This window comes from Poecilia reticulata, linkage group LG1 (assembly GCF_000633615.1).
Source record: "Poecilia reticulata strain Guanapo linkage group LG1, Guppy_female_1.0+MT, whole genome shotgun sequence".
Lineage (NCBI taxonomy): Eukaryota > Metazoa > Chordata > Actinopteri > Cyprinodontiformes > Poeciliidae > Poecilia > Poecilia reticulata.
In genome coordinates this window covers 13940539-13967712 of record NC_024331.1, presented here as the reverse complement: position 1 = coordinate 13967712, position 27174 = coordinate 13940539, and the positions used below count along the sequence as shown (strand labels likewise).

Here is a 27174-nt window from a genome sequence, read left to right as displayed (position 1 = left end):
TTTCTAGCTTGTTCTAGTTTGTTCGTATGAACACATTCCTCTGTTTTGTTTCTTGGCCGGCAGATGCAGATAGCATGCAGTTTTGCACTTATAGTCTTCATAAAATGTCATGAGAGGAATGCTCACAAAGTAGCTTCCTCTGCCTCATGATGTCACGTTTACCGACTGAAACCAGTTTAATGGTTGCTACGCGGCAACGAGCTTCCTTGACGAGATCGAGAAAATCAGAAATCACATATTTAAAGTGTCAACCGCTGTCGGTTTCAAAGACGGCGGATGGTTGAAAACGAGCCGTCGGACACAGACAAGGCGGGCGTTAGTGGTTCTGAACGTTTTGGTAAAAATGGGCCAAGAGAGGAACCTTCAGAGTTGTGGTGGGAGAGTTTCGAGTCCCCCGGCCAAAGCGAAATACTTGTGTGCACATCCAACCGAAAGAAGCCGACTACGCTTAATTACGTTAAAAAGAAGCAATATCACACTCCAAAATGCTGCTATCTGAGGAGCCGATCTGCTGTGTCTAAGACTGTTTGGAAGGTTGTTAGGTGTGTTGTCAAATTTGTGGTGAAAGGAAGTCGAAATTGTGTCGAAGAGCCTTCAAAATCATAAACCCCAGACTTAGTTTTGGACCTGCCAGCGGACTGTTGAGCCCAAATGGCATCATTTCATGGGAGCAGTTCATGTGGAAAGACGAGGGGCGATGGGGTCTCGCGTTAGACGGTGGAGGCAAAACACACATGGTGGCCAAATGTTTGGCTGCTGCAGTGGACCGAGTCAGCGCTGACAGGGAAAACGGTCAGGCTCCTTCAGTCCAGAGTCAACTCACTAACTGGAATGATGTAGTTGTGTGTGTGTTTCTTTCTTTTCTTTTTTTAGATGTGCTAATCAGAAATGTCAAGTTAAAGGTGATTTGAAAAGTTATTTTAGGCTGGCATCAGGTAATGGAAAAAAAATATGCTTGTAGTAAAATTTTCAAGAACTAGAATATCAGGTTTTTTTTGTAATACTGCATATTGAAAAAGCAGTCGGGTGTTTTCAGCGTTGAACATCAGCGTCTTTTTAGTGGCTGGCAGACACACAGTGAACTTCATGATGGTAGTAGACAGCAACTTCTGCATTTATTGACAAAAAAAGGAGAAAAACTTCTAAAAATTTTAGGTTAAAAAATTGCTTCCTAGAATGTTTTGTCAAACTGTTTCATACAATTGATAAGCCAGCAAGTAAAAAAAAAAAAAACACAAAAAAAACTGTTTTCTCATCATCTATGCATTATTGATGTTTTCTTAGCTGTGTCATTTTCTCCTCTATCCTCCCTTCACCAGTCATCTATTCACCAAGCAGAATATGATAACACACAGGAGTCTCAATCGATGCCAGATTGCTCGTCTATGTTGTGGAAATCCAGCCCGTCTTGTTTTTTTTGCTCCCAACGATTCAAAGCATCTTATCTACAGTTTCTTTGTGCTCTAGAAAAAGAGTATACAGCCACAGTAACGATCCTTCAAGCCCTGCCCTGGTTTCCCGTTTTGTGGCCCAGTGATGTTTTGTCCATTTTATCCTTTGAGGTAAAGGCTGGTGAATGTGTCAAAGGATGGACAGGCAGGTGAGTTTAATGCCATAAGAAGTAAGGATTTACAGAGTAATCACAAGGAGGGCTGATGGCGGAGCAGTGGAGAGAAATCTGAGTAGGTGCCGTCCACACAGACACTAGAAATCAGGAAGTGGCTCAGTGGAGACCAGAACCCAGGCATTTATGGAGAAATCCGCTTCCTGTCAGAAAAGACAAAGTGGATTAGAGTCAGCGCTTCAGGGCACAAGGACCACAACTAGACGAGAGCCTGATTCTCACTCCTGTGAGCAAAACAAACCTGGCGTCTGTCTCAGGAAGCTAGCATCTCTTTAAGCACCTTCTGATGAGCCTTAATGAGCTGCACCCGTCTGTACCTGCCAGCCACACCCTGGATGGAGAGGAGGATCAGGAGAGACACAGCAAAACAGCCTGCACACTGTTCTCTGCTCTCTCACATTTTTTTGCCATGGACACTGATTTTTTTACACAACTGGTCGTTTTTAAAACACTGCTTAAAACTTGTCTCTTGTCAGAGGTTTTTAGTTCTTGCTGGAATTCTCTCATGTGCCTTCAAACACATGAACAAGACTTTCTTCCTTTCTTATTTATTAGAGTCTAATCATTAGAGTTGGCCCAAAGTTTGCAGCTACACAAGCTTCAGCTCTTCTGAGAAGACTTTCCACACGAGGTTTAGGGCTGTCTTTATGGAAATTGTTGACAACTCACGCCAGATATATTTGTGAGATCATACACTGATGTTGGACAAGGCCTGGTTTGCAGTTTATGCTCTTGATTGAAAAGATATTCTATCAGATGGAGTTCAGGACTCTGTAGAGGCCAGTCAAGTTCTTCTTCACCAAGTTATCTCAGCTTATGAGCAAACAAAGTGAATCAGTGTATTGTTTTCTTGATTGTTTTGTTTCTTCAAATGTTGCTATATGAGTGTTATAGGAAATAATATCAAAATAAACTCAACTCTATAAACAGTTTAAGTGTATTATGTAGTTCCACAACTATTTAATATATGGATTTTGAAGGAGAAACCGTCAGGATTGTGCTGGTGAGTGTTTTGTGTTTCGGTAGTTATTCTGCAGATTGCCTTATTAGAAAATGAAAATTTGGAGAACCTTATCTAGCTGACTATTGCTACTATTCCATCCAACGCTGACTTTCAGAGCTTTATGCCGCCACACAAACCTGTAATATAAACTCTTCCTTCACATGTCTGTCTGTAACAGAATCACCCCAGTACTTGGTCAGTACCCAAACCCGTCTGGCCTCCTTTCCTGTGCACCAGCAGCCAATTCAAAGTGTTCATTCAGTCCGTTTTCGAACTACAGCTGGTGGTCCAGGTCCCAGTAAAATTAGAGCAAACAGGACCACCTGTTTCCAGTCTGCAGTAAAAAGGGGCATAAATGTCTTCTTGGTTTCATTCAACCAGACACAACATGACAGATTTCGCCAGATGTCTCTGCAGAAATCCATGTCCTTGAGAAACATCTGGATCTCTTTAGAGGATGGATGTTGCTCTCTCAATATTTTAACCAAAAAGGTTTTCACCACCCTGTCAAGTATCTAAAGTGCCCTGTAAAAGTTCTTCTAGATTTAGGTATTTTAACCTGTCTTGTTGAGGTCATTTATTCAGTAGCTATGTCAAACTGACAACCTCCCAGGCCGCCGACCGAGTGCATCCATTAAGCACTGGATCCTTCTACTACTGTATCGGAGGTTATTTTGAGCGCGGTGTTTGCGCATGGAGCAGCAAGAAAACATAATGCATGGAACCGAACCTCTACAAATCGATCCAAGAGTTTAAAAAAGCATCTTCACCACAAACTGATACCAGCAGCGACTTTTTAACCATTTACTGACCTGAGGGTGGCACTTAAGTGTGTGTGCGTGTGTGTGCGTGTGTGTGTGTGTGTGTGTGTGTGTGTGTGTGTGTGTGTGTGTGTGTGTGTGTGTGTGTGTGTGTGTGTGTGTGTGTGTGTGTGTGTGCTGAGATAAAACAGACTTAATCTTCTTTGAGGTCATTTTAGTGAAACATATAAGGTGAGTAACGGGTTGAACTTACGCTGGCTGATGCTGTACTTAATGTAAACAGACGCTGCAGCAGACACGAGCTGGCCGTGGGGGCGCGCGCGCAGAGACGCCCACACAGGCTGAGGAGAAGCGCGCTATAAAAACACCAGACTGCGTTTCAGCGTCAGTGAGAATGCTCCGTTCACCTCCAGCTCATGGTCAGTCAGCCGAACCGAGCCCGCAGAGGAAAAACACACAGAAAAAAAATGCGCCTCGAAGGACATCGACTCTTTGCTTAATTTACCCCAGCAGCGGTGGATTTTATTGAGGAAAAATATGACTTCTGACACTTTTGAAAAAGCATTTTCCAATAGTTCTTAGATCGCGGGGACTGCTTGAGAGAGACGTCGAGGAAGAGTCAGGTGCTCTGGAAATACTTTCTGGTCTTATTGGTGAGTTAATTTCTTATTTTTAGCTGTCGGTGAAATTAAATGATCAACTTTTTGGGTAAAACTAAAAAAAAAAGACTTCTGTTAAAAGACAAGAAATGCGATTAGCATCAATTTAATATTTTAACTGGGTTTTATATTTACATATTTTTATTTTGTAAAGTGCAACAGCTAAGTACACCCGCTTCTTTGGCCGATCTGTGTCACATTATGTTGGAATATCGGATTGATATTAATAAAAAACAAAATTTGAAAGAGATCGCAGCAGGTTAAGCAGCAATATAAAGACATGGATATGATAAATAGATAATGAATTGAGTGTGTTTTTTAAACCATAAGCAATAGCGGAGTTTTCTTGAATGGACAGATTCTAATAATAATAAAAAGAGAACATAAAACTTGCATGGTTGAACGTGAGAGCTGGCAATATGAAAGTCATTATCGCTCCCAGAATTGCTTCATTGCTCTTCTTGGATTCTCAGAGTCTGAACTCCAGTGCTGAAAAGCATTGATCTCAGAGTGTGTTTCCCTCATTTGGTGTTTTTGAGGTAACATGCAAAGAGAGTTTGGCTAAATTATCCAAAATTACAGCTGACAGCCCCACTGATCATACATGCAGTGTTTTTCATCTTTATTGGTTTTCGTGCATACAGTGCTAGAGAAAAATATTTGGACTGTTCTACATGTCTTCTGTTGAACACATTTTTTTTCTCTTAATACCTGAAATCATCATTAGAAAAGTCGATTTTTGTAATCATGTTGTCTTTGCCTGATATCAAAGTGTGTTCAAAGATCTGAAACATTAATTTTGCCTTATTACATCCAATTACTTTAAAAACTGCAATTTTTTTCCTTTTTTCCTATAGCCTGCTTTGACAATGGACCCCATAAACTTCAGAGATCAGAGATGTTTGCTTTGAGGCCTTTTAACTCCTCGCCCTCCTCGCTTCTTCCTCGTTGGGGTGATGGAAGTGCATCTGTGGTGGAGGCCATGGTGATGGCCATGGAGCAGCAGCAGGAAAATGTCACTGCTGTGCAGAACCACACCAGTGGTGTGATCAGCGTGGTGCTGCCTATGTCGCTAGGCATCATCTCCAACACGGTGGCTCTTTTCATCCTGGTCAATGCCTACTCTCTGCAGCGCCGGCGCTCCAAAGCTACATTCCTCTTGTTTGCCACCTCTCTGGTGATCACAGACTTCTTTGGCCATGTGATTCCAGGTGCCCTGGTCCTGAGGCTCTACCTCACCGGCAGACAGAGCACCGAGGACTCCTCTGATAGCATGTGCCAGTTCCTAGGTGGCAGCATGGTCTTCTTTGGCCTTTGCCCTCTGTTTATGGGCTGCGCCATGGCCGCAGAGCGATGCCTGGGCGTTTCCAAACCGCTGCTGCACTCGTCCCTTGTCACCAAAACTCGCGCAAAGGTCTGCCTGTCCGTCATCTGGCTGGCAGCTCTGTGTGTGGCCTTGCTGCCCTGCTTCCAGCTCGGCTCATACACCTATCAGGAACCAAAGACCTGGTGCTTCATCAACGTGCTCAACGACACCATGGGGGTGGACGTGGCCTTTGTGGCGCTGTTCTCCGGACTCGGCCTGACCTCACTGGCTGTGGCTCTCGTGTGTAACACAATAAGCGGACTGACGCTGGTGCTGGCCCGGATCAGGAGGCAGCCCGGCTCCCATCACTCGGCCCGGTCCCATGACATAGAGATGGTGGTTCAGCTGGTTGGTATCATGGTCACCTCATGCATCTGCTGGAGCCCTCTGCTGGTATGTTACGAGAAAAATCAGTTTTCCAATGAGTTGTTCTGTTTTAGAAGACATACCTCCTTACAGGTAGATTAAAGCAAATATTACCTTTCAGAAAAGAAAAAAAAAACATCATACCAAAGGTCAAACATGGTATAATGATCTGGAAGACTTGCTTTACCTGATGGAGCCAAAACATGACATGAAGTTACATGACAAAGAAGACTGGGACAAAAGGACTGGGTGAACTGCTGGATATTGTTGAACACTCGCGTGTTATCAGTCATGTGAGTTGCAAAATGAAAAGGAAGCACAGTCAAGAGACATTGGCAAGGTTGTAATTGTACTTGAAATCATAATTTTGTTCTTCAAACTCTGTTTTCACCAAAGAATCTGTTTGCAGCAATTGCAGCCCTGCAAACCTTTGGTATTTTAGCTGTCAGTTTCCTTAATCATTACCACAATTTCCAGCTGTGCTAACATGATTTAACAAGGCTTTTCAAATGATCATTTAGCCCTTCATCGAGACAAACTTGGATTAGCTACCAAAATGTATCACTGGAACACAGATGGTTGCTGGAACACAGTAACCAACTGTTTTATTACGGAAATATCCGTAATAATAAATACAGATATTTCTAAATGAACCCAGAACTTTTGACAAAGATCACCGGTACGTTTCTATAGATTGCAGTTCTTAGACTCGGAGAGAAGAACATTTACCAATGCATCAGGAGAACTTGTAGAAATACCTAACAGTTAATGGTGCAATTTATTTTCTGTTCAGTTCAAGCTGGATCCACTGGATCAATCTCCCTGTCATCCATCCATACGGCAAAAAATGAATCTTTGTGATTGTGAGCTCAATATGACCTGGCACTTCGGTCCACACTTTTTTTTTTTTTTTTTTGCACCAGAACCTCCTCAACCGAATTGGATCTAAGGCTGTGAGCCATGTATTTAAAACCCTGATGTCAAAATTGTTAATTTTGCTTTATGTGTACTGGGGCTGATGACATCATGAGAAGCACTAGAATTGAGCTGGCATGAGTAAATAAAACACTTGAAGACACCTCTAAAGGAGGGATGTGAGTAAAAAATGTGAATAAATGGAAAAAATCACAAGGACTCAGGTCAGTTGTCCAATTTCTGATGTGATGTCACCACAGGCATGCGTGAGCGTAAACTTGTTCTTGAGTTTTTATTTTTTTGACCAAATATAAATATGCAACAGAACAGCAAAACAAATAGAAAAACAAACATCACTTTTTATTCTATATGTAACGAACTATAGTGTTGGATTTTACAGCAGACTCTGGAATTTAGCTTTAAGAAAGCAGAATGTCTTTTTACTGAATGGATTCAGCTTTATATTGTACTTTATTATATTTATTTGACTCTGTTAGTCAACAGCATGCAATAAAGGGTGTGAAAGTAGTTTTTTATGAAGAAACATTTGTTAGTTGCTTCAGGGGTCACAAAAGACCAACAACACAAGTGGTTGGATTGCGTATTGTTTAGTTTTTACTATCTGGATTACAGAACAATCCAGCCCACAAAAAGTACATGGCAGAAGTATCAATATTGGTGCTTCTGTAGTTACTTGTTTCAAAAATAACATACAAATGAAACTGTTGTGATGCTTTGAGCGAACCTTGAGTCAAAAGTACTCTTTGTCATTGTGAAAGTGACTTTACTTTGAGCCTGATTGGATTTAGAACTTGACCCAAAACTGCAAAATTCTTTCAGAACCTACAAAGCTAGCTTTTTAAACAAGAACAACTCAATTTTCTTTCCTTTTTTTTTAAATTTATTTCACGTTTTTATTGTATAACACATTTTAATCTATAGATTAACAAATAAGGAATGTGTTTCTTGACCAACAACACAGGTGTTTGCTCTGATGTCGGTGATCCATTCCTCCAGCAGAACTGTGGGTGAAAACCTGACCAACTACCAAACTCTGATGTACATAGGAGTGAGGCTGGCCACATGGAACCAGATCCTCGACCCCTGGGTCTACATCCTGCTGCGCCGCACCGTGCTCCGCAAAATCTACCTCATTGTAAAGTGCCAGGTGGGCCTGAAGGACACCGTGATGGGTCGCTGGGAGAAGAGTTTCTTCCCCAGCTTGGACCAGAAGGAAGTTCAGCAAGTCTGAGCAAAGGATGCTTTTTTTTTATGTTAGCAGGTCACTGAACACACAAATCTTTATAAATACAGAAACAGCAGTTGAAGGAGGAAATGTTGTTGCTATGACGAGGAAGCAGTCCAGCATTGGAGGTTTTCTTGATCAATCAAGGTTTTTTTTTTTTAACTCCACTCTGTTTACCAGCATGTTTTTTTTCTCTGACCTGAAAAATGCAAGCTAGCAAAGGCTGTAATTTTGCACAAAATATAATAAATGCTCTGTTTACTTTGAAAAAGTGAATATTCCTTATTTCTCTATGTAAATAATGAAATGATAAAGATTAATCTGAATTCAGCACTAAACACACTGTGTAGAAACTAGAACATTTGTAAAAGGGAAAAGTTTAATTATCATAACTTTGACCCGCTTTGAAAGCTCTGAGACTTACATCGATATAACCATCAGAGGGCGCTATGGAGCAAACCCAGAAATAATCGAGCATTTTGCTAGTACTCTACTGAATGTAATTTATTACAGAATGTCCAATGTTCACATGTAATTTTGACTTTGAGTATTATTTTGTGTGTTTTATACATCAATGTATAAAACAATAAGGTTTTTATGAGTTAATACTTGAATGTTACTTTCAGTTTATTGAGAACATGTAAAACACTTTAAAAGGAATGTAAATAAAACCATACAATGTGCTTTTACTTTGAAACTCTGCTCTTATTTTTATTCTGTCTCGTTTTGAAGAGCTGCAAAAGAGGTAAATGTACTGAAAACCCTCCAGCAGCTTTCCTTTGATTGCAATGAGCAACATTTTCCCCTTAAAAAAAATTCCCAACAGAGATGTCCTGCTCACTTTATTATGTTCTTCACTTTCAGTTGATATGTTTTAGCAAAAGGACAATCCACAAAAGTCACAGAGATCATAATCTAATAAATCAGAAACACATATAAGGATAGTGTTTTGACTAAAGCTTGAGTCAGTGTGTAGTGGCTACCAGTGTTTTACCTCAGAAGTACAATAAACATCCAGCTCAGCAGGGAGAAGGTTAAAAATAAGATCTATTTTTTTGGATAAAATACTGTTTGCTCTTTTCAATTGCTTCTTACATCCAGTAAGATTTCAATGTAAATGTGGTGCATTTCTGAATAACTCATGTTGTCTGTTGAGATTTTTGTTAGTTAAAACTGAATAACAAGAGATGGTTAAAGATGGAAAACAACATAGAACTTTAAATGTTGGTTCAGATGAACCGAACACCATCACCTCAGCACTTTATTGAAACTTATGTGGCTTTTGTATGCATTCATTAAGACATACAAATGAAAAACGACATTCTTCGCTCTTGATGTCCAGTGTTCAGGTATAGCTTTTCAATTAATTATCTGGTTGCGTATTTAAACAAGTCTGAAAACATCCAACAGTGAGTGTTCAACCACCGGACCCCCAGGGGGCGATATTACGTCAATAGTCTGAATTGAAGCCACTGTATTACGTGAAGAAAAGGCACGACGTACTCATTCCTAACGGCTATGAATTATTATTTTTTATAAAATCACCAGAAAAACTACGAAAGGAGAGGTGAAGTTCATCTGACTGTGCATATGCGCGATTTTATAGGCAAGCTGTGATAGCATTAATGAAACTCATTGAGTTCGTGCAGGTGCTACAGCTAGCTAAATGTAAACTGTGCTTAATATTAAGTATTTACACCTTTAATTAATGTAGAGCGAATAGTAGAGGTTTTATTTATCGATTTGTTGAAAAGACGCATTCCCTCTTAATGAAAACTGCAATCATTCATGCACACGTTGATAGTTTGGCTCAACTTTTGCTGCTGCGCACTTGTTAGCCGCTAACGCTGGCTGCTACTAGCACCTGTACGCTGCGATGAAACTATTTCATTTTATGTTGTTGACATTTTTCTGTAGCAGGATAAACAATTACAGTTTTTATTTATACTACATGAGGCAGGGGGGGACAGCATGACTTCAGAGTGGGACGAACAGCAGGCCTATGAAGAGCTTCTATATTGGGACGAACTGATCCAACAAGGCCACCGTCTTCTGCCTGAGGACTTTGACAGGTAGCGCTGAAAACATGCTCTTATTTCTACAGATTTGTACAGAAATACAAGGGCAAGTGTGTCACTCAGCATCGTGAAAGGATCTGGTCATGATTGTTCTTAAAAACAATTCATATAGGGTCGGCTGGATGTTTTAGCACTAGTTTTATTTTTAAAACGTACTATTTTTGCTCCTTTTGTTGTCACTCTGACAGATACGAGGAGCTGCGATATTGGTACGACTGTCTGTGCTACGAGGAGGAGCTGAGGCAGTACCATGAATACATTGCTGCAGTTCAAAACTTGGAGGATGAACGACAGCTTGAGGTTGTTTTTTTTTCCTCTTTCCTTAATAGCACACACGATTTATGATCTACTGTGCAAAAGTCTTAAACCACCCACATATTGGGCTTTTTTTTTTACTTTCAAAGAGTGAGGCAGTCCTGTTATCATAAAAGTAATTTCAAGGAATAGATTTCCGCACGTCTTGTAAAAATTATTTTAGAATATTGTCTGATTTTTAAAATGTCTAGGGTCTTGTTAGCTTGCAGATTTCAGGTTTTTCTCTCTTGATGACTAAACTAAGAATAATATTTAAGAAGGTGTCGCACTTTTTACAACAATTGAAACAAAAATTTGTAAATAATAATGGCATGTCTTTCGGCATTCGAGTTAAGTATTCATATCCCTTCTTTTTCACATGTCATTTTTAGAGTTCTATAAATATGAAGCTTCCTCCTTTTTAGTTATAACTGCAAATGCAGTGTTTTTCCCCAAGAAAATTGTATTTATAACTCCTGTTTATTTCAATGTTTTTTTTTTTGACTGCATGCTAGACTTCTTTCAAGCACTCTATATGTAATGTAAAAACTAAACACCAATTTTATGTCAAAACTGAAATAAATCATAGAATAAAGCAAAATCTAATTGTTTTTCTGTGTTTTGGAAGGGGATTTCATGTAAACATTACTTTCTTCTGATTTCAAGTCTTTTTCTTTTACTACAGGAGATTATGGCCCCTCCAAAACAAACCGGGCCTCAGAATCGCCTCGTGATGACGAAGCACTCTGAAGTGTATCCTTCAGCTGAGGAGCTGGAAGCTGTGCAGACGATCATTTCTGATGTGGAGCATGCTTTTAAAACACTATCTGAACAGATTGATGGACGGAGGTAAGCCGCTGATCTAATTGGTCTGGCGTCTTTTAAACAGTTAAACTAAAACATTTAAACTCGGTTGAAAAAAAAATCAGAGAACGCCTTTATGAATAGCACGAGTCAAACTTACAATGAAACGTCAAACGTTTTGTTTGCTTCTCAACAACAAAACACAACACCAACTAAAATGAAAGTTGTTTTGTTTATATTTTCTGTATGTTTTTGTTGGTGCCAGAGGCGAAGAGCGAGTTTTGCGTGCTCTTATGAGGGTCGGTCTGGTTGCTAAAGGACTCCTCCTGAAAGGAGACAATGAACTGGAACTGGTGCTGCTCTGCTCCAGCTGGCCTACAATCACTTTATTTAATGAAGTCACCGAACAGTTAGCTAAACAGCTGGAGGTACGGACTCATTTTTGGAGTTGCTTAATGGCAGATTAAAAAACACCTTTCACAGCTTTAATGTCTTATCTTTTCAGGTAATTTCAGCTGGAACATATACAGTAAGCTCGCGGCCGGTGGAAGCAGCCATTGTTGTGACCAGTAGCAAGGAGTCAGTCCCGACTCTCGTCATCAACCTGACATCACCTCTGGTCCGGGCGGAGCAGCAGACTGACACCGCGGAGGCAGAGGGGAACGGTGCGTGTATTTGTCCGGCTGCACCTCGGCTCCCACAGGCTTGTTCTGTGTGATGTCAGTAGGCAGATACTGTACTCCTCCACTGATCTATAACTGCAATAGATATTATCCCAAAAGTCCCCTGGGTGTGGCTCAGCAGCGTCAGCACAATTATTTTCTGTCATCCACTATTGTTTTCTGTTTCACGCTGCAGTGGGAATGTTTTAGAAGATCGTATTAACTGTCTGGACTTAAAACCTGCACTCAGCTATTTATTGTGTTAACTAATATGGGTTATTTACTATCAATTCCTAGAATATCTGGAGTTAAATTCAGCAGCAGGTCAGGTCTCTGTTTTTGTATGAAAGTGTATGTCTGTGTGGACTTTAAGCAGGGTGAAAGATTTATTATTCATGCTTGCGTAAAATGATTTTTATATAGTGCAAGATTCAGGGAGTAGCCATCCTCTGAAGTACTGCAGAATGTCTTTTCTTCTTCTGAGCTGTTCATGGTTGAGATAATTACTGTCCGTTTGTTGACCTACCACAAAATCATAGCTAGTTTGTAAAGAAATGGAAACGGTCTGCTCACTGCTGTGATTGTGCACAGGAGGTGTGGGGATTTAACCGTAGAGTTTAGATCTATAACCCAAGGACAATCTGAAATACGAGCCGGGTCAGACCAGAATTAATTTTATGATGAATGGCCTCGGGCATATGTGGTGGATTTATTAAGCCTGCAATACATATAGCACAGATAAAATCAAATGAGAATGCTCAATATAATGTTGTTAATCTATTTATTATAGTATATATTGAAGAGTATATAGTTTAACCTGTTGAAGAAAGAAAGTAAAAAGGATGTAACAAATGTAGCACATTGCATGCGCTCACAGCTCTGCCTGTCTCCTATCTCTGCAGCTGTAAAACTGATTCTGTGGTTTAGCTTGACCCTTCAATCACACATCCCAGAGGATTTACACTTGACTCACCCTGCAGATCCAACAAGTGACAAGATGGAGCCAGAAGATGTTAAACAAAAGCTAAAATTGGGAAATGTTACACTGCCTACTCAAATGGTGGTCTAAAAGTGAATGCAGTAAAATCGTAATTAAAATAATATGTTGGGTTTACATTGATTTACTTGTTTGTTCAATGTTTGTCAATATGACATTATATTGAAATCTAGTCTGCAGTCTGCCGCTGGCTGCAGGACCTCTGAAGGGTGTATTTCGGACAAGGTCCACTGTCGATCTCTGCATAGTTACTGAATGTCTGGGAAAGTGTAAAATGGTTTTGATCTGTGCAGTTCTGCTCAAAAAACGTAATAATTGGATGATCTGCAGCGCGATGTGATGTTGGAAGGGTCTCTGACAGAGACGAGACTTCATCCAGCAAAACATGAACAAAAGTGTTGAATTGGAAAATAAAACGGGACAAAACGACATGCGTTGTGAACATTCACATGAGGAATTGCGTCTTGGGTTTTCCCTGTCTTTCAACGTGCCACTCTGATTTATCGGTCACAATATTTTGTCCTAAAATCCCGAAAGCTTTCGCAGGTTTTCTGTGACCATGTTGCAGCCACACCCAGTGTTCATCTTTTTTTTTTTTAGATCAGTGGTGTTGGTACAGCGACTGGCTCAGACTAATGCCAGCGAGCAAACGGCTAATATGCTCCTGCCTCGTGGTCCTCACGTTGTTTTGTTGTGAGCTACGATTTGAGGAATCTGTTTCCTCTGTTGTAGCTAACAACATTCTGCTCATGCTGGTAATATTGGCCCAGTTATGTTGTCCAAGCCCCTGCTAGAATTACTAGTCAAAGCGCGGATTGCATGCTCTTGATGCTAAACCTGTACATTTAAAACCAGCTGCTGCAAAACTGATTCTGTGGTTTAGCTTGAAACTGTGTCAATTATTAGGGAGGGAGAAAATTTATTTTAAAATGGCTAAACAGTTTAACAAAGGATTGTCCGGCTATTTGTTTCTGTAAAAAAATGTGGAAGTCTAAAGTTGCAGAGCGTTAATTTAAAGGCCAGATTTTTGCTCTTTTGTTTTGGTTTTTGGGGGGAGCGGTAGGGAGGGGTTGGAGACCCACATCTAGTTTCAGAACTGATGAGTTTTGTGACCAGTTTCAGGGCTCCGGTTTTTGTAAACATGCCAAGTTTATACTCTCAGCTAGTGATGGAGAAAACTGCAGTCTGCAGTTCGTATTCCTGAGAAAAGTTGATTCTTAACTGTCACAAGCTGTGGTTTCATAAATCAACCAGTACTTGAACGTGTCGCACTGTGCGAGCACAAGACGACAGTAACTCCTGCCGCTCTGCATGATGGAAGATGCCAGAGTGTACGACTGCAGCAGAATTGGATCAGACAGAGGTAACTGAGACATCGGTCAGCTGTGGATCATACTGTGTTTATTATTAGTCAGCTGGTGAGGGGAAAAAATTTGAGGAAGAAGGAGATAGAGACAGCTAGATGTTCTAATGGCTTCACAATGTAGGACAGAAATTTGTCACCTTACAAGATTTTCCCACACAATACCAGACCCTGCTTGACATTAGTCTTAAGTCGTCTGGTCGCTTGAGCTCTAAACGTTTGCAGGCCGTTGATTCAAGGTCAAAACCAGAGATTTTCTTTTAAATTAAGGATTTTTGTTTTGTGCAAGGGCTGAAGTATGTTTATTTTGCATTTATGAATTAAAAAGAAACATTTAATTAAATATTCTCTACCCAGAACTCAAAAATGAGAGATTTAGCTTAATTTGGTTCAAATTCTGTTTTAAGAATAATAATAATCTCATAGTGAGCACCTACTGCTGTCCAATTGGTAATAAAAACAAATCAGCCCTACATTGTGTTGATAATTCAATCAGAATAGGGCTGAGCTTTTCACATATTGATTCTTGAAGTATTTTTATTTATTTATTTATTTTTTTTTTTTTGCTGCAGGTGCATTCCTTGCTGCAAATGATCCATCATTCACTAAAGGAATGCTGTGTAATTGCATTTTGTGCAATAAAATGTTTAAATGAAAGGTCTCCAGAATGTGGCACTTTTTTTATCCAGTTAATTGTCAAAAATAATTGATAGATTAATCGATTACTAAAATAATTGTTAGTTGCAGCTCTAGTCTGTTTCCACTCTTTCCATTTGGTAGAAGCCACCTTTGGGCAGGAATTGATCAGTTTTGCTGCAGTATGGGACAGTCGTAAATTTTTCTTTATCTCTATGCCTGTGATTTTAAACTGACTGCCTTATAGTTTGTGAAGTTTTGTAGGACCGCTGGACCTTTGACCAACTGGACACACTGTCTCAGGAAGTGGAGGGCAGCAAACCCAAGCCATGAGGCTGATGGAAAGGGGTTCTTATAAATAGTGCAGACACATTCACAACATGTCGAGCAATGTTGTGAATGCAATTCTTTCACTTGCAGTAAATCAGAAAGTTTGCACAGATCTTTGGTAGCTGATTTTTGGCTAAGAACAAAGCCTGCCACGTTAGATACTCTGACAGCCCCATTCCCTGCTTCTGCTGGTTTGGGGAAAGCTGCTGCTCCCTGAGCTGCAAGACAGAGCCAACCCCCTTGGTCAAACTGTACCTTTTCTTCTTACCCCACCTCGTCAATAGAAACGCAAACGGTCAACGATCCGCCGGACGTTCTGGACAGGCAGAAATGCCTAACTGCCTTGGCGTCTCTCCGCCACGCCAAGTGGTTCCAGGTTTGCATTCACGTCATTATTTTTAATTGATCTCTCCTTTATGTTTTGTCCAACCTATAGAGAGTGACAGTTTATTAGTTTTATTACATTTCCTTTAAAACTCCAGACTTTAAAGCTAAAGGATGGTCTGCCGATCAATACCAATGACACATGTGGGTGACGCATTGGTATGGATTGGCTCTTAAGGCTGAGCTTTCTCTGTTTCAACTCTAGCACTGTGCAGAGATCAGTGAAAACCTGATGGGTCGTGCATTAGTTGATGTGGAGACGGCTCAGTAGTTCTTGCTATTCCATGCTTGCCTTGTTTTCTGAATTGGTTCATGAAAACTCTGAAAGCACAGAAGCGAGGTCTCTCTGGAGCAGACAGGCGGACTTTCTGACTCAACTGGCTTTTTTTGTTTTGTGTCCCAGGCTAAAGTCAGCAATCTCAGTTCTGCTGTCATTGTGATCCGAGTAATGAGGGATTTGTGTAAACGGGTTCCCGATTGGTCACCCCTCTCGGAATGGGTGAGAAGTCTGTTTCTACTTTTCCATATTAAGGCTTGGTAGATGTTTTTGTCTAGCTCAAAATTATACACACAGGCTCATGGTTTACAAAATATTTAATGTTTTCTCTCATTCGAGAGTAGATTTTATGAAACTAGGCTAAGGCCTGTTAATGATGTGAATCATTTAGCTTGTTAGTTTCTCTTGTTGATATCTTAATACTGAACACAACAGGATAATCTAAAGAACTCTATGAAGGTCTTAAAATGGAGTATGATCTGTTCCTTCAAGCAGTGTCTAATTTGAAATGGTGCCGTTTTTTTTTTTTTGTTTTTTTTTCACATAGTCTCTTGAGCTGCTGGTAGAGAAAGTCATCAGTACATCTGAGCGGCCAATGGCAGTAGGTGAATCCTTCCGCAGAGTTTTAGAGTGCGTCGCCTCTGGAATCCTACTGGAAGGTGAGTTTCTCTTCAATCCATAATGCCATGGAAACCAGCTTGAATGTCCAAACTGAAACGTGTCTGTTGAAAGACGGCCCCGGCATAAGGGATCCATGTGAGAAGGAAGATGTCGACGCCACTGCAAATCTGACTGAGCAGCAGCGGGAAGACATAACAAAGAGTGCTCAGGTATGGTGAGATACAAAAGCATGTAAATGTTAAGAAACAGGTGTTATGGCTAGTATTTGACATGTCAACTTTTTCTCAGTTAAAATGTTTCTAGGGCCACTTACATAATACTCACACCAGTTGTCTTCCACACAAACTGTCTTCCTGTTTACTCTGATTTTCAAGTCTTTGCGTAGATTTTCGTCTGGATCCAAGTCTAATGATTTGCTGGGTCATTCAAGTAGTTTTACTTTCCCTTGACAGTTTCTGTGGCTTTTTTTTTTTTGACAGTGGAGTCTTGCGCAGTGAGTGTGTAGATGTTATTGTAGTTGAAAAAATTGTGCCTGCTTTTTCCAGGTGTTTTTTTTTTGTTTTTGGAAGCTTTACAGCTCTTTGACTCCTGCAATGTCTCTTGATTATGCTTCTGATGTCTGACAAGAGGCCTCTTGGCCGTGACTTTTCTTTTTTTTTTGGTGATAGTTTTTTTTTTTTTTTTTTTTTTTTTTTCCACTTCTGGATTATGGCTGCAATGACCATCATGGTAATATTTAGAAATATAGCTGTAATGATTACCATTGGTATATTTTGCAACAGTCTCTTAAGTCTTTGCTTTTACTAATCATCCCTCTCAGTGCAATACTCTGGTGAAATGAAAAGGCTTTTTTTGTAGGTCACCAGTCCTCTATTGGTCCAGACATAGCAGCAGGAAATCTTTTTAAACACTGATAAAATTCAGCTGGTTTCTTGGCTTTCTATGTCGTTTTTAGAAAGACATGTGATCAATACTTATTTCCAATCAATCCATCCATTTCCTAACACGCTTATCCCTAATGGGGTCATGAGGGGTGCTGATGTCTACCTCCAGAGGTCAGCAGGTGAGAGGCGGGGCCACCCTGACCATTGCAGCAACTCTGCAATGGTCACCAGTCCATTGCAGCGATACTTATTTCATTATAAATAATTTAATTTTATGGACTAATTTGTATTGATTTCTCTCTATGTGTGAATTGCCTTGATTCTTGCTGACATTTGATTATTCCACACAAATATTAATACAATTACTGAGAAAAACATTGTTTTGTTCAATTCTTAATTTGCTCGCTTCAATTGCATTAAACTTCTTGACTCTCTTAACTTTTTTATTTTTTATTTTTTTTACTCAGTTTGCCTTGAGGCTGTGGGCTTTTGGACAGATGTACAAGGTTTTGGGGATGGACAACAAACCTTATAAATCCCCCAAAATTTTGAAATACACCCGCAAAGACGGCACAGGTACAGGACAACGGAGATCCTCTGCGGAGTTGCACTTAGTTCAAAGAGTCGGGTCTCAACTTTGTTTCTCTGGTTTAATGCAGGTCAGATGACTCCTGCTTCCCAATACTTCCTCCCAGCTAAGAGGCCTTACTCAGCAGTGGAGAAAGATGACGATGAGGCGACATCAAAAAGCAAAGAGAAGAAATTTGAGAAAGGCTTTCTAAAGAAACATTGTAAGAACTATCAGAGTACAATAAAGTTGACAATAAATTTGTCAAAAGGCTGTTGTCTGAGTTCATTTTTATACTATTTACCACCTTTTTCCTGTTTGTTCCTCTCATAGTTGACCCAAACATAAATCCTGTGATGCGTCTAAACCAGTATCAGTCTCGCCTGGAATATCGGCTTATCTCTCAAACGGGTCCAGTCCACGAGCCGGTGTTTACCATGTCTGTGGATGTGAAGGGAAAAACCTACGAGGCGTCGGGGCCATCTAAGCGAGCTGCCAAGCTGAACGTCGCCATCAAGGTGAAGCTAATAAATCTTCTCTACACAAGTGAAGTCAGTTTATCAGCTCACACCCGTCCCTCAACGTTTGAGGCCTGTTACTGTTGTCAAAGTGGGCTGAGGTTCGGCCTGTCAGAAGGAAAACAAACAGAAATGCAAATAGAATTGATTGAGCTCATTTTAATTTATCATGCGATTAATCGATTTATTGCTTATTGAGACGAGCTTAGCTGAGGTTTTCCATCCTACAGACACACGAAGCATCAGACTGCAGACTCTACCTAAGCAGATTGCCTGACCGGTAAACCTGCTGGTATCTGCTGTTGATTTGGTGTGTTTCTTATTCACAGGCCCTGAAAGATCTTGGTCTTCCAACAGGCTTGGAGTCAAAATCAGAGCTGAGTGGCGATACTGACAGCTCTCAGAAATCTGACTCTGCTGCAGCTTCTACCGCAGCAGACGAGGTAAACTACTTTATTTGAAGTCTCTTTAAAGAAACATGCACAATGGCTTAAGAGAAGAAAATTGTTTGATTAAATTTTTTCTCTCCGACTGCTAATAGATTGTTCAGGGTCCCCTCTTAACTAAAAATGGGAAGAACCCTGTGATGGAGCTCAACGAGAAGCGCCGCAGCCTGAAGTATGTGGTGCTTAAAGAGACTGGGAGGTCCAGCGCCAAGTCCTTCGTCATGCAGGTGAGTCGGCAGCATCGCGCTCGGCAAGCAAATGTAGAGGGCAATGTCAGTTTACCTCAGACAGCGTTTTAAATGCAACAACGTGGTGCTTTTTTTTGAGGATTAGAAGGTGATAAAATAATACTTCATAAATTAACTAACCCACAGAGTGAGAGAACAATAAAACCAAGTAAAAAAAAAGCCACCTTCAAAGGCAATACTAAGCTGTTGTTTTTTGTTTAGTTTTACATTAAACTTCAGAGGTGCACTGATTGCCATCTTCTGGCCAATAACCCAATTGTTAAAAAGCCTGACCTGCCGATTCCAATTTGAACCAAAAACGATTTATTTTTAGGACCGGCACCTTAAGGTGCGATACTGGGTTTTACTGAAAAACTTTGAACTGTATCTGTGAAACCAAAAAATAAACAACTTGTTTTAACTGCACATGAGGTAAAGCTCTCAAATATAAACACAAAGTTAGGACAGAGCCTGGCCGACCTCTCAGTCAGCAGAGCAGCAGGAGGCAGTAGCTGCTTTTCAGACCTCTGTGTTGGTACAGCAGTTTAGTTGGATAAGATTGGTTTGAAATGTAGATTGCCAATCACCCAAAATTAAAGAAATCAGGGCCAATCGATTGGTGATCCCCTACAAAACTTTCATTCACTTAATTTAAAAAGTCAGATATTTTGTTTTGCCAAAAACGTAATAAAATTAAGACTTTAGCAGAAGTGGTGCGAAACAAACAGCTTCCTGTCTTGTGTTTCAGGTGGAAGTTGATGGGCAGAAGTTTCAAGGGAAAGGCTCCAATAAAAAGGAAGCAAAGGCACACGCTGCCCTCGCTGCTTTGGACAAGTTATTCCCAAATGACGATGACGCTTCAGACGGCAACCGAATGTCTGCAAAGAAGAAGGTCATCTACACTGACATGGTAATTTATTGGAGAAACTCCTTTTGATGGTTTTGTTGTTGTGTCACTTTACATTAAACCACCTAAAATATCCTGCTCAACAGCACATCCCAGGATTTGGCACAATCCGTGGTATTCCATCAGATACCGGGTCTCGAAGCTGGGGTCCCAACAGAGGGGGCCAAGCCAGGGGCCGGGGCAGAGGCCGGGGCCAACCTTTTGGCGCCGGACCCAGCTATAACACTAGTAAGAGGTTTTACAGTGATTGGATAGAAGATCTGCAACAAGAAGCTCAGGGATGAGGAAATCACTACTAACTATCTTTTCATTCATTTCAAAGCTAACTACAGCTATGAGAGCAGCGCTGGTGCAGGCTATCGTAAGTATCTTGATACCCGTAGTCTTGGTCAATCCAGAACACATGAACGTAATCTACTGGGGATTAAAGGAATCTCACACAGGCAGCACTCACATGCTTCAATGTTTTTTACCTAAATGCACTTTGAACAGGTGATCTCTATGAATACGTTAACTTTGGATAAGATTGTGATGAACACAAATCAATGGAGTGTCGTAACTTTTTAAGCGCCTCACACCACAAATCCATTGGTATTCCACTACTTCAATTTACTGTAAGGATCTTTTAACATTTAATCCAACATGTTAAGACGTTCATGAGCCGTTTTAAATCAGTTTGAAACGGACAAATCATAATATTCACCCTGCTAGAATATAAATGTATCTTTCAAGGATGAATTGTAAGAGATTAAAATATATAAATACAAAATTTCTTAATATCCCAAACAGTGTTTTGTTTAGTCCTTCTTTACTTTATTATTGCCTGTTGAGCCTGTTTCAAATTTAGTACATTACTCTTTCAAATGCGCAGCGTCACAGGATTATTTATACTATTAAACCCAGTCTTTTAGAGCACAAGTCTAAAGTCTTTGTTTTTGTAACTTCTGCCTTGCAGGCAGTCAAATGTGAGGCCATCTGTCCGACAGATAAAGATTGGTCCTAAGATTGGATCAAGGGGCAAGACAGTAATCCCAAACAAATTACCACTGAGACTGAGAAATAAATCAATATGTTGCAAGGAATCAAACTCTCCATCTCACCCTGTTTGAGACCTTAAGAGAACTTTGAGAAATGAATTTCTGCAAACCTCAAATTAACTGAATAAAATCAGTGGGCCAAAATTCATAAGATGTCTATTCATTGGGTTTGTTCAACAGAACATACTGTTAGAACATAAAGAAATGCATTAGAACAATAGGATGGTTACATTTAAATGAGAATTATCTAAAAAGTCTTCAGTTTAAACCTGCAGTAACTTTTATAAAATATATATATATATATATTTGTACATGTTTGTTTAAACATGTCCTGACAGTAATTTATGAAAAAAAATCAAGCTCAGCTGCCTCTTTCCTATGGCAAATTGACATCTGCAGAATTACACCGCTCATTCATAAACAATCAGTCCAGAGGAGAATCTTAGCGCTGTTAATCACACTCATATATGCACTGCTCACACCCTCACAGAGCACTAATGGCCTGAATTTGTTTATCTATTTCAGATAAACTGTATGCTAACAGTGTTGCCAGCAACATGGGCAAAAACTCCATCGCGGCTGAATCGGACAGCAGCACAGGCTATGGTACGTTTTACCCAGAGAGCACCTCCACCTACTCCTCCCCGCCCGTACCCAGCATCGGCGACACAAAGGGACAAAGCTACCGCTCCATGCCCCCACCTGTCGACCAGCAGAGCCCGTACAGCTACGGCTACGGAGAGGAAAAGAAGAAGATGCTGACCCAAAGCAATCCAGTGGTTCAGGGTGGAAACTCCTCCACATACAGCACAGCCTATCCTAGTTCTGTTACAGGAGGACATTCATATGATTACGGTAATAGCTGGTTTCTCTTGAGATGTATTTAAATATTTTCAGTGCTGTTGGAGCAGATGATTAGAAAAATATATCTCTGGTTTGATCTCTCTACGCAGGCTGGGGGAACCAGGTCAACTGGGGGAATCAACAGGGATTTGATGCCTATGGAGGACAAAACCAGGGCCAGTACTCTGGATACACAAATTACTGATCCTTTCAAATAACAGTACTGTTTTTAAAGTTTGTGTCCTCTGCGTTGTTGATAATCCAGAGAACCCTCTTGACATTTGGTGAAACATATTTCTTTTAACGTTATCACAGCAGTTTGAAACTGTTTTGTTTCTGTTCTTCATCAGGATGTAATTCTGATTTAAGAATTTGTTAGTGTCAATAAAGATGCTCTAACCTTGGTCTAAAAAAACGAGTTTCAGATCCTTTTTTTTTACGTTTTGTGGCTATAGATACCTTGAGTCAATAATAAATTGTCAGAACATAGGGTAAAGGTCGGGTAAGAGTTGTGTCAAACCCACGACACCCGTTGCCTTTTGGCCTTGCATCCATTTACTATTGTTCCATCCATTTTCCTTACATCTAATATGCCCAATAATCAATTCATCCATCCACTTTCTGAGTCCATCTATCCACCCATCCCTTTCACCATCTGTCCATCCAGTAATATTTCCTCCATCTATTTGTTGCATCCATCCTTCCTTCTTTCATCCATCTGATGAAGTGATGAAGCACTCCAGCATGTGTTTTAGCATCTCTCCATGAAACCATTCATCTGTCCAGTTATCCACCCATCTCTTTGTAGTTTATTTCCAGATTCCATGTTTAGATCTTAACCAAAGTAGAAATATGTTCAATATCCAACAGGAACATACATTTTTATACTATTAAAATGGTTCTAAGGGGACAGAACTGTGGGAATTTGGTTCTGACAAAGTCTGACATGAAAACATCTCTTAAATTAAGCCTGAGAAAGACCCTTAAAATGTTTGAAAATATATATTTTTAAAGTGAACTCATGTCTAACTCCTGGACTTAAACAACTGTGTTTTGTAACATGATCAAAGACACAGAAGTGTTTCCAAGATAGACAACTTGACCCATCCGCTTATATATAACATGCTCTGTTTTCCATAGAAAAATCAGGAAGACAGAAACTTGAGATGGAAGCAAAGCAGGAAAAATCGTGATTAATGCTGAAGTGTTGGAAGCGGAGTCTAGACACGAGCTATATTAACCTCCGAGGGCCACACGTGCCACCGATCACCGCCTGGTCCCGAGTCAGGCTGTGAACAAGAATCATGCCTGTGCAGCGTGGCCTCTCCTCCTGAAGCCGCTCCTCCTGAAGCCGCTCCTCCAGGAGCGCTGATAAAAAGCAGAGGAACAAGGAGAGGTGTGAGGACGCAGTCAGCCAGATCCCGTCTCCTCACCGTGAGTATTTTATAATTGCTTTTTTTTATTTCACAAATGTACACCATTTGAATAGCTTGTAATTTTAAAAAAAGAGTTGTCTTTTGCTTCTTAGACTTAAGTGTTCTTTCAAAGGTGATATGTTTGATCTGTTGTGCTTCCTTGAACAAGTTGCGATAGATTTTTGAGCTATACAAAACATGCATATTATGTTTTTTGTACAAAATCGTTCTTAGATATAGACATTTTAGTGCACAATTGTACAACTTGTAGATCTTTGAAAAGCAGAAGTAGAGCCTCCTGCACAACCCGCAAGAATGCAACAAGTGGTTTCTGGATGGGAAGTCAACAACAAAACAGTTGTGTTTTCCAGCAGCCACTGCTCGAAAACACCTCATGCGGAGGTCATGTCGCAGTAAAACCAGCCAACCAAACGTCCTGGAGCTACCCTTGGGTTGCTAGGTAACAGCCTGTGGTTGCTGATGTCTGACATTGCATTTGGAAGGTTTTTGAAATGGCTAATTTTCTAGAATTAATTTAAAAACTATTTATTGCCAGAACATGGCTACATGGTTTTTTTTAAGCACATGAGCTATTTTTTTATTAGAGCCATACCAAGAAAAAAATAAGCCACAAAATTACAAGTATAAAGTCATGATATTATGAGAGTAAACTCGTAAAAAAAGTCACATTATGAGAATAAAGTCAATAGTTTGAGAATAATCGTAATATGACTTCATTCACGTGTCATTTTGACTTTATTGTGCAACTTTATTCTCATATTGACTATTAGTACTATTACTTTATTATACTATAATTAGTTTATTCTCGTATGAGTCCTTTGTTGTTATATTGTAACTTTATTCTCATCATTTTATTTTTGTTTTTGTCTTAGTGTGACCCTAATACTCTTGTATAGGTGCCCTTTAAACTGTCATGATAAAATGAGATGTTCTATAAAAGGCAGAGATGCTCTGGAACACTGAACTGTGACCTCTGACCCTTTCAACCACATAGATACGGCCACATTGATTGGGCTTTATTACCTCCAGCGGGGACGTGACAGCTCCAAGCTGCACCAATCACACTCAAGACAGCGTTGTTGTTTGCAGGAGTCGCAAAATAAAGAGGAAGCATAGCCACACTCGCTGAGCTAGACGTGCAACCTGAACCCGTGAAACCTGTTCTTCCTCTTTTTTTTAAAACCTTTGATCACATGGATGCTGAGTTTCACATGTGGTTTTGGTTCACTTATGTTTGATTTATCTTCAAGCGCTCTGAAACTCTTGATTATTTTTGCTTTTTTAAGATGGCATTTGCTCTTTTAACCCTCCTATCCGCTGGCATCGGTGTGACCCTCTGCTTTCCTGCTGATTTTCAAGACCTGGGGGGAAATGGCAGTAAGTGTTTGTTTTCACCTTGACTACCGTGAGTTTAAATGACCCAAGTTGTGTTGCTGTTGAGCTAACGGGTATTGTTTTACACCCTACCAGGAAACAAGACCTCCATTAGGTTCCTGGTTGTAGGGGACTGGGGCGGACTCCCCACCTCGCCTTATGTCACGACTGAGCAGACGCTTACAGCTCAGGAAATGGGCAACGTAGCAGCACAGATGGGTGCCGACTTTATTCTGGCGCTTGGTGATAACTTCTACTACAAAGGTGTGGACAGTGTGGATTCCCCACGGTTTCAGGTCTGTTGAGTTTTTCTGGTATGAGACCACAGACACCCTTCTAAAAAGCCTTTTTCTGTGAACTCCAACCTACTGTCTCTTCTAAATCTCCCACTTAAAGGAAACCTTTGAGTCTGTCTACACCTCAAAGTATCTCAGAGTCCCTTGGTATGTTGTGGCTGGTAATCATGACCATGCAGGAAACGTCAAAGCTCAGATCGAGTACTCTCAAAAGTCCGACAGATGGTAAGGTGTGCTTAAATACATTGAAAACCTGAAACTTGTATGGATTAATTACACAAAGAGGAATCAAAATGTTTAACTTATAAAAGCTTACTCTTCAGTTTCTCTAAAAATCTGATAATGTATAACAAATGCATTCTAACCCAGAAATGACTTTCTATATCTTGTACAGTCATGTAAGACTGCTGACTGGACAAATGTCCAGCAGGTAGTTGTCCACACAACAGCTAAACTTCAGAGTTATTGCTAAAGGGCAACAACTCTGGGCTTTTTAGAGGGTTGTTTCTGGGTATATTAGTGAAAAGTTTAGTGGAAGGAAAGTGGGGGTAAAATAACCTCAGTCTTCAGAGGATGTGCAGCAAAGCCAATTCAAGAGGTTTATGGAAATTCATAAGGTCTGAAATCAAAGTTTCCAAAAATAGAAATAACCTTTGAAATTTCTCTGTAATTAATGCGTACGAGTTTCCCTCGTACGCATTTCAGCTGAAATTCTGAAATAAATTTATTCAGTGACATTCTACTTTCTTATGCATTTCCCAACAAATAACCAGAAGTTGTGAAGAGAACATTTGATGTTTCTCCTTCGTTAGGAAGTTTCCCTCTTATTACTACGAGCTGAACTTCCGCATCCCCAACACGGGGAAGACTCTCACCATCATCATGCTCGACACGGTGATGCTCTGTGGAAACTCCGACGACTTCGCTGACGCGCAGCCCAGAGGCCCCCTGTCTGCGGTGGACGCCAACCGTCAGCTGGTCTGGCTGCAGGACCGGCTGGCCCGGTCCAAGGCAGACTTCCTGTTGGTGGCGGGCCACTATCCGGTCTGGTCCGTGTCGGAGCACGGCCCCACAAAGTGCTTACTGAAGAACCTTCGCCCTCTGCTCCTTAAACACAACGTGACCGCGTACCTGTGTGGACACGACCACAATCTGCAGGTCAGCTCCAGGACATTTAACAAACAACTTTGTTTGCAGATTTTTATTTTTTTCAAACTTTACTGTTACGTTTCTTTCTTTTTCCACAGTACCTTGAAGAGACTGGTGTGGGCTATGTAGTCAGTGGTGCTGGGAACTTCTTGGATGATGACACCAGACACTGGAACCACGTCCCCAAGGACTCTTTGAAGTTTTTCACCGGCGAGTCTTCGACCAAGGGGGGGTTCGTTCATGCGGAGGTCACAGACAGCAAGCTGTTCCTGACCTACTTCCAGGCCATAGGCACGTCTCTGTTCCGCACCGTCCTTTCCCAGAGGAAGTTCATGTAGACGTCCAACTGAGACAATCGTTCATTGTGAAAAGGACTAATCTGTGATGTCGAATCGGTGACGTTTGATTCTGCTTTTAACTTTGCCACAAAATTTTCATGTGAATTTATTGTAAACTAAAATGTGTTTCGTAAAGTGTGGCGTCTCTTGTTTTGACAGCAGCTTCCAAAGGCTTCTTTCAGGCACTGTATATTCAGGAGCCTTATTGTATAATTTAGTAATGCCAAATAATGACAGCATATTGGATTATTTTTTCCTCCCATTAGATGTCGTGCATGGTAATGCTATTCTTTTAACTTGTTCACACAGAAAACTGTTCTGGTTTTTGAGTGAAATTTAACAGCAGAACTCCCTGGAAAGCTTTAGAGCCGTTTTATCTTTTTCTTGATGTCTGTACATTTTCTTTGCAATGGATTTTCTTTTCCACTGAAATCAGTTCAAACTTTTTTCTTAACATGTGAAGATGATTAAGTAAATGTTTTATAAAGTTTCTAAGTTGCATTTTCTTTGTACAAAAATAGTAAATTCTAAGTAAACACGCTTCACAGGGAGAGATGATGTATGATCCAAGATGACACTCGGGGTTTCGTTAGTGTGGAAAAAACTTCGGGTGGTTTTCTAGGTTTGGAAAAATCTTTACATTTCCAGATTTTTTAAATCCTCTTTCTTTTTTGTTCTTCAATTCATTCTTTGTCTTGTTTGCTTTACTTTTCATTCCCCATTCATCTGTCCCCTTACTTCATCCTTTTTTACCTTCTTCCTAAT

At 40.4% G+C, this 27174-nt stretch overlaps 3 protein-coding genes across 6 annotated transcripts; all 3 read left to right on the top strand.

The window, feature by feature from the left end:
* The first annotated feature begins 3786 nt into the window (after positions 1-3786).
* On the top strand, positions 3787-8629 carry LOC103464532 (prostaglandin E2 receptor EP1 subtype-like). Its single transcript, XM_008408703.1, has 3 exons — positions 3787-4041; positions 4905-5806; positions 7677-8629. Exons 2-3 carry the CDS (start codon positions 4946-4948, stop codon positions 7944-7946), a joined length of 1131 nt encoding a protein of 376 aa, XP_008406925.1. The 5' UTR covers positions 3787-4041; positions 4905-4945; the 3' UTR covers positions 7947-8629.
* A 758-nt stretch (positions 8630-9387) lies between these two features.
* On the top strand, positions 9388-22231 carry LOC103464540 (interleukin enhancer-binding factor 3-like). 4 transcript variants are annotated; one of them, XM_017306200.1, is made up of 20 exons: positions 9388-9507; positions 9897-10012; positions 10207-10318; positions 10998-11161; positions 11382-11544; positions 11622-11781; positions 15389-15480; positions 15892-15987; positions 16313-16424; positions 16498-16595; positions 17738-17846; positions 17930-18061; positions 18172-18356; positions 18686-18799; positions 18898-19029; positions 19778-19939; positions 20023-20164; positions 20259-20297; positions 21499-21828; positions 21927-22231. In XM_017306200.1, the coding sequence occupies exons 2-20, from the start codon at positions 9912-9914 to the stop codon at positions 22019-22021; spliced, it is 2538 nt and encodes an 845-aa protein (XP_017161689.1). In that variant the 5' UTR covers positions 9388-9507; positions 9897-9911; the 3' UTR covers positions 22022-22231. The 4 variants fall into 4 exon arrangements, with proteins under 4 accessions (XP_017161689.1, XP_008406938.1, XP_008406954.1 ...); XM_008408716.2 differs by having other exon boundaries at positions 9388-9546; positions 9901-10012; XM_008408732.2 differs by having other exon boundaries at positions 9388-9546.
* Positions 22232-22334: 103 nt separating this feature from the next.
* acp5a (acid phosphatase 5a, tartrate resistant) lies at positions 22335-26857 on the top strand. Its single transcript, XM_008408743.2, has 6 exons — positions 22335-23250; positions 24539-24629; positions 24723-24922; positions 25023-25147; positions 25735-26080; positions 26170-26857. Exons 2-6 carry the CDS (start codon positions 24539-24541, stop codon positions 26407-26409), a joined length of 1002 nt encoding a protein of 333 aa, XP_008406965.1. The 5' UTR covers positions 22335-23250; the 3' UTR covers positions 26410-26857.
* The last annotated feature ends 317 nt before the right edge of the window (positions 26858-27174 follow it).

Coding starts and splice junctions, on each gene's coding strand:
- LOC103464532 (XM_008408703.1), top strand. CDS start 4,946: ATGTTTGCTTTGAGGCCTTTTAACTCCTCGCCCTCCTCGCTTCTTCCT. Junction 5,807..7,676: donor TCTGCTGGAGCCCTCTGCTG/GTATGTTACGAG, acceptor CCAACAACACAG/GTGTTTGCTCTGATGTCGGT.
- LOC103464540 (XM_008408716.2), top strand. Junction 11,782..15,388: donor CGCGGAGGCAGAGGGGAACG/GTGCGTGTATTT, acceptor CCTCGTCAATAG/AAACGCAAACGGTCAACGAT. Junction 16,596..17,737: donor ACATAACAAAGAGTGCTCAG/GTATGGTGAGAT, acceptor TTTTTTACTCAG/TTTGCCTTGAGGCTGTGGGC.
- acp5a (XM_008408743.2), top strand. CDS start 24,539: ATGGCATTTGCTCTTTTAACCCTCCTATCCGCTGGCATCGGTGTGACC. Junction 24,923..25,022: donor TGGATTCCCCACGGTTTCAG/GTCTGTTGAGTT, acceptor TCCCACTTAAAG/GAAACCTTTGAGTCTGTCTA. Junction 26,081..26,169: donor GACACGACCACAATCTGCAG/GTCAGCTCCAGG, acceptor CTTTTTCCACAG/TACCTTGAAGAGACTGGTGT.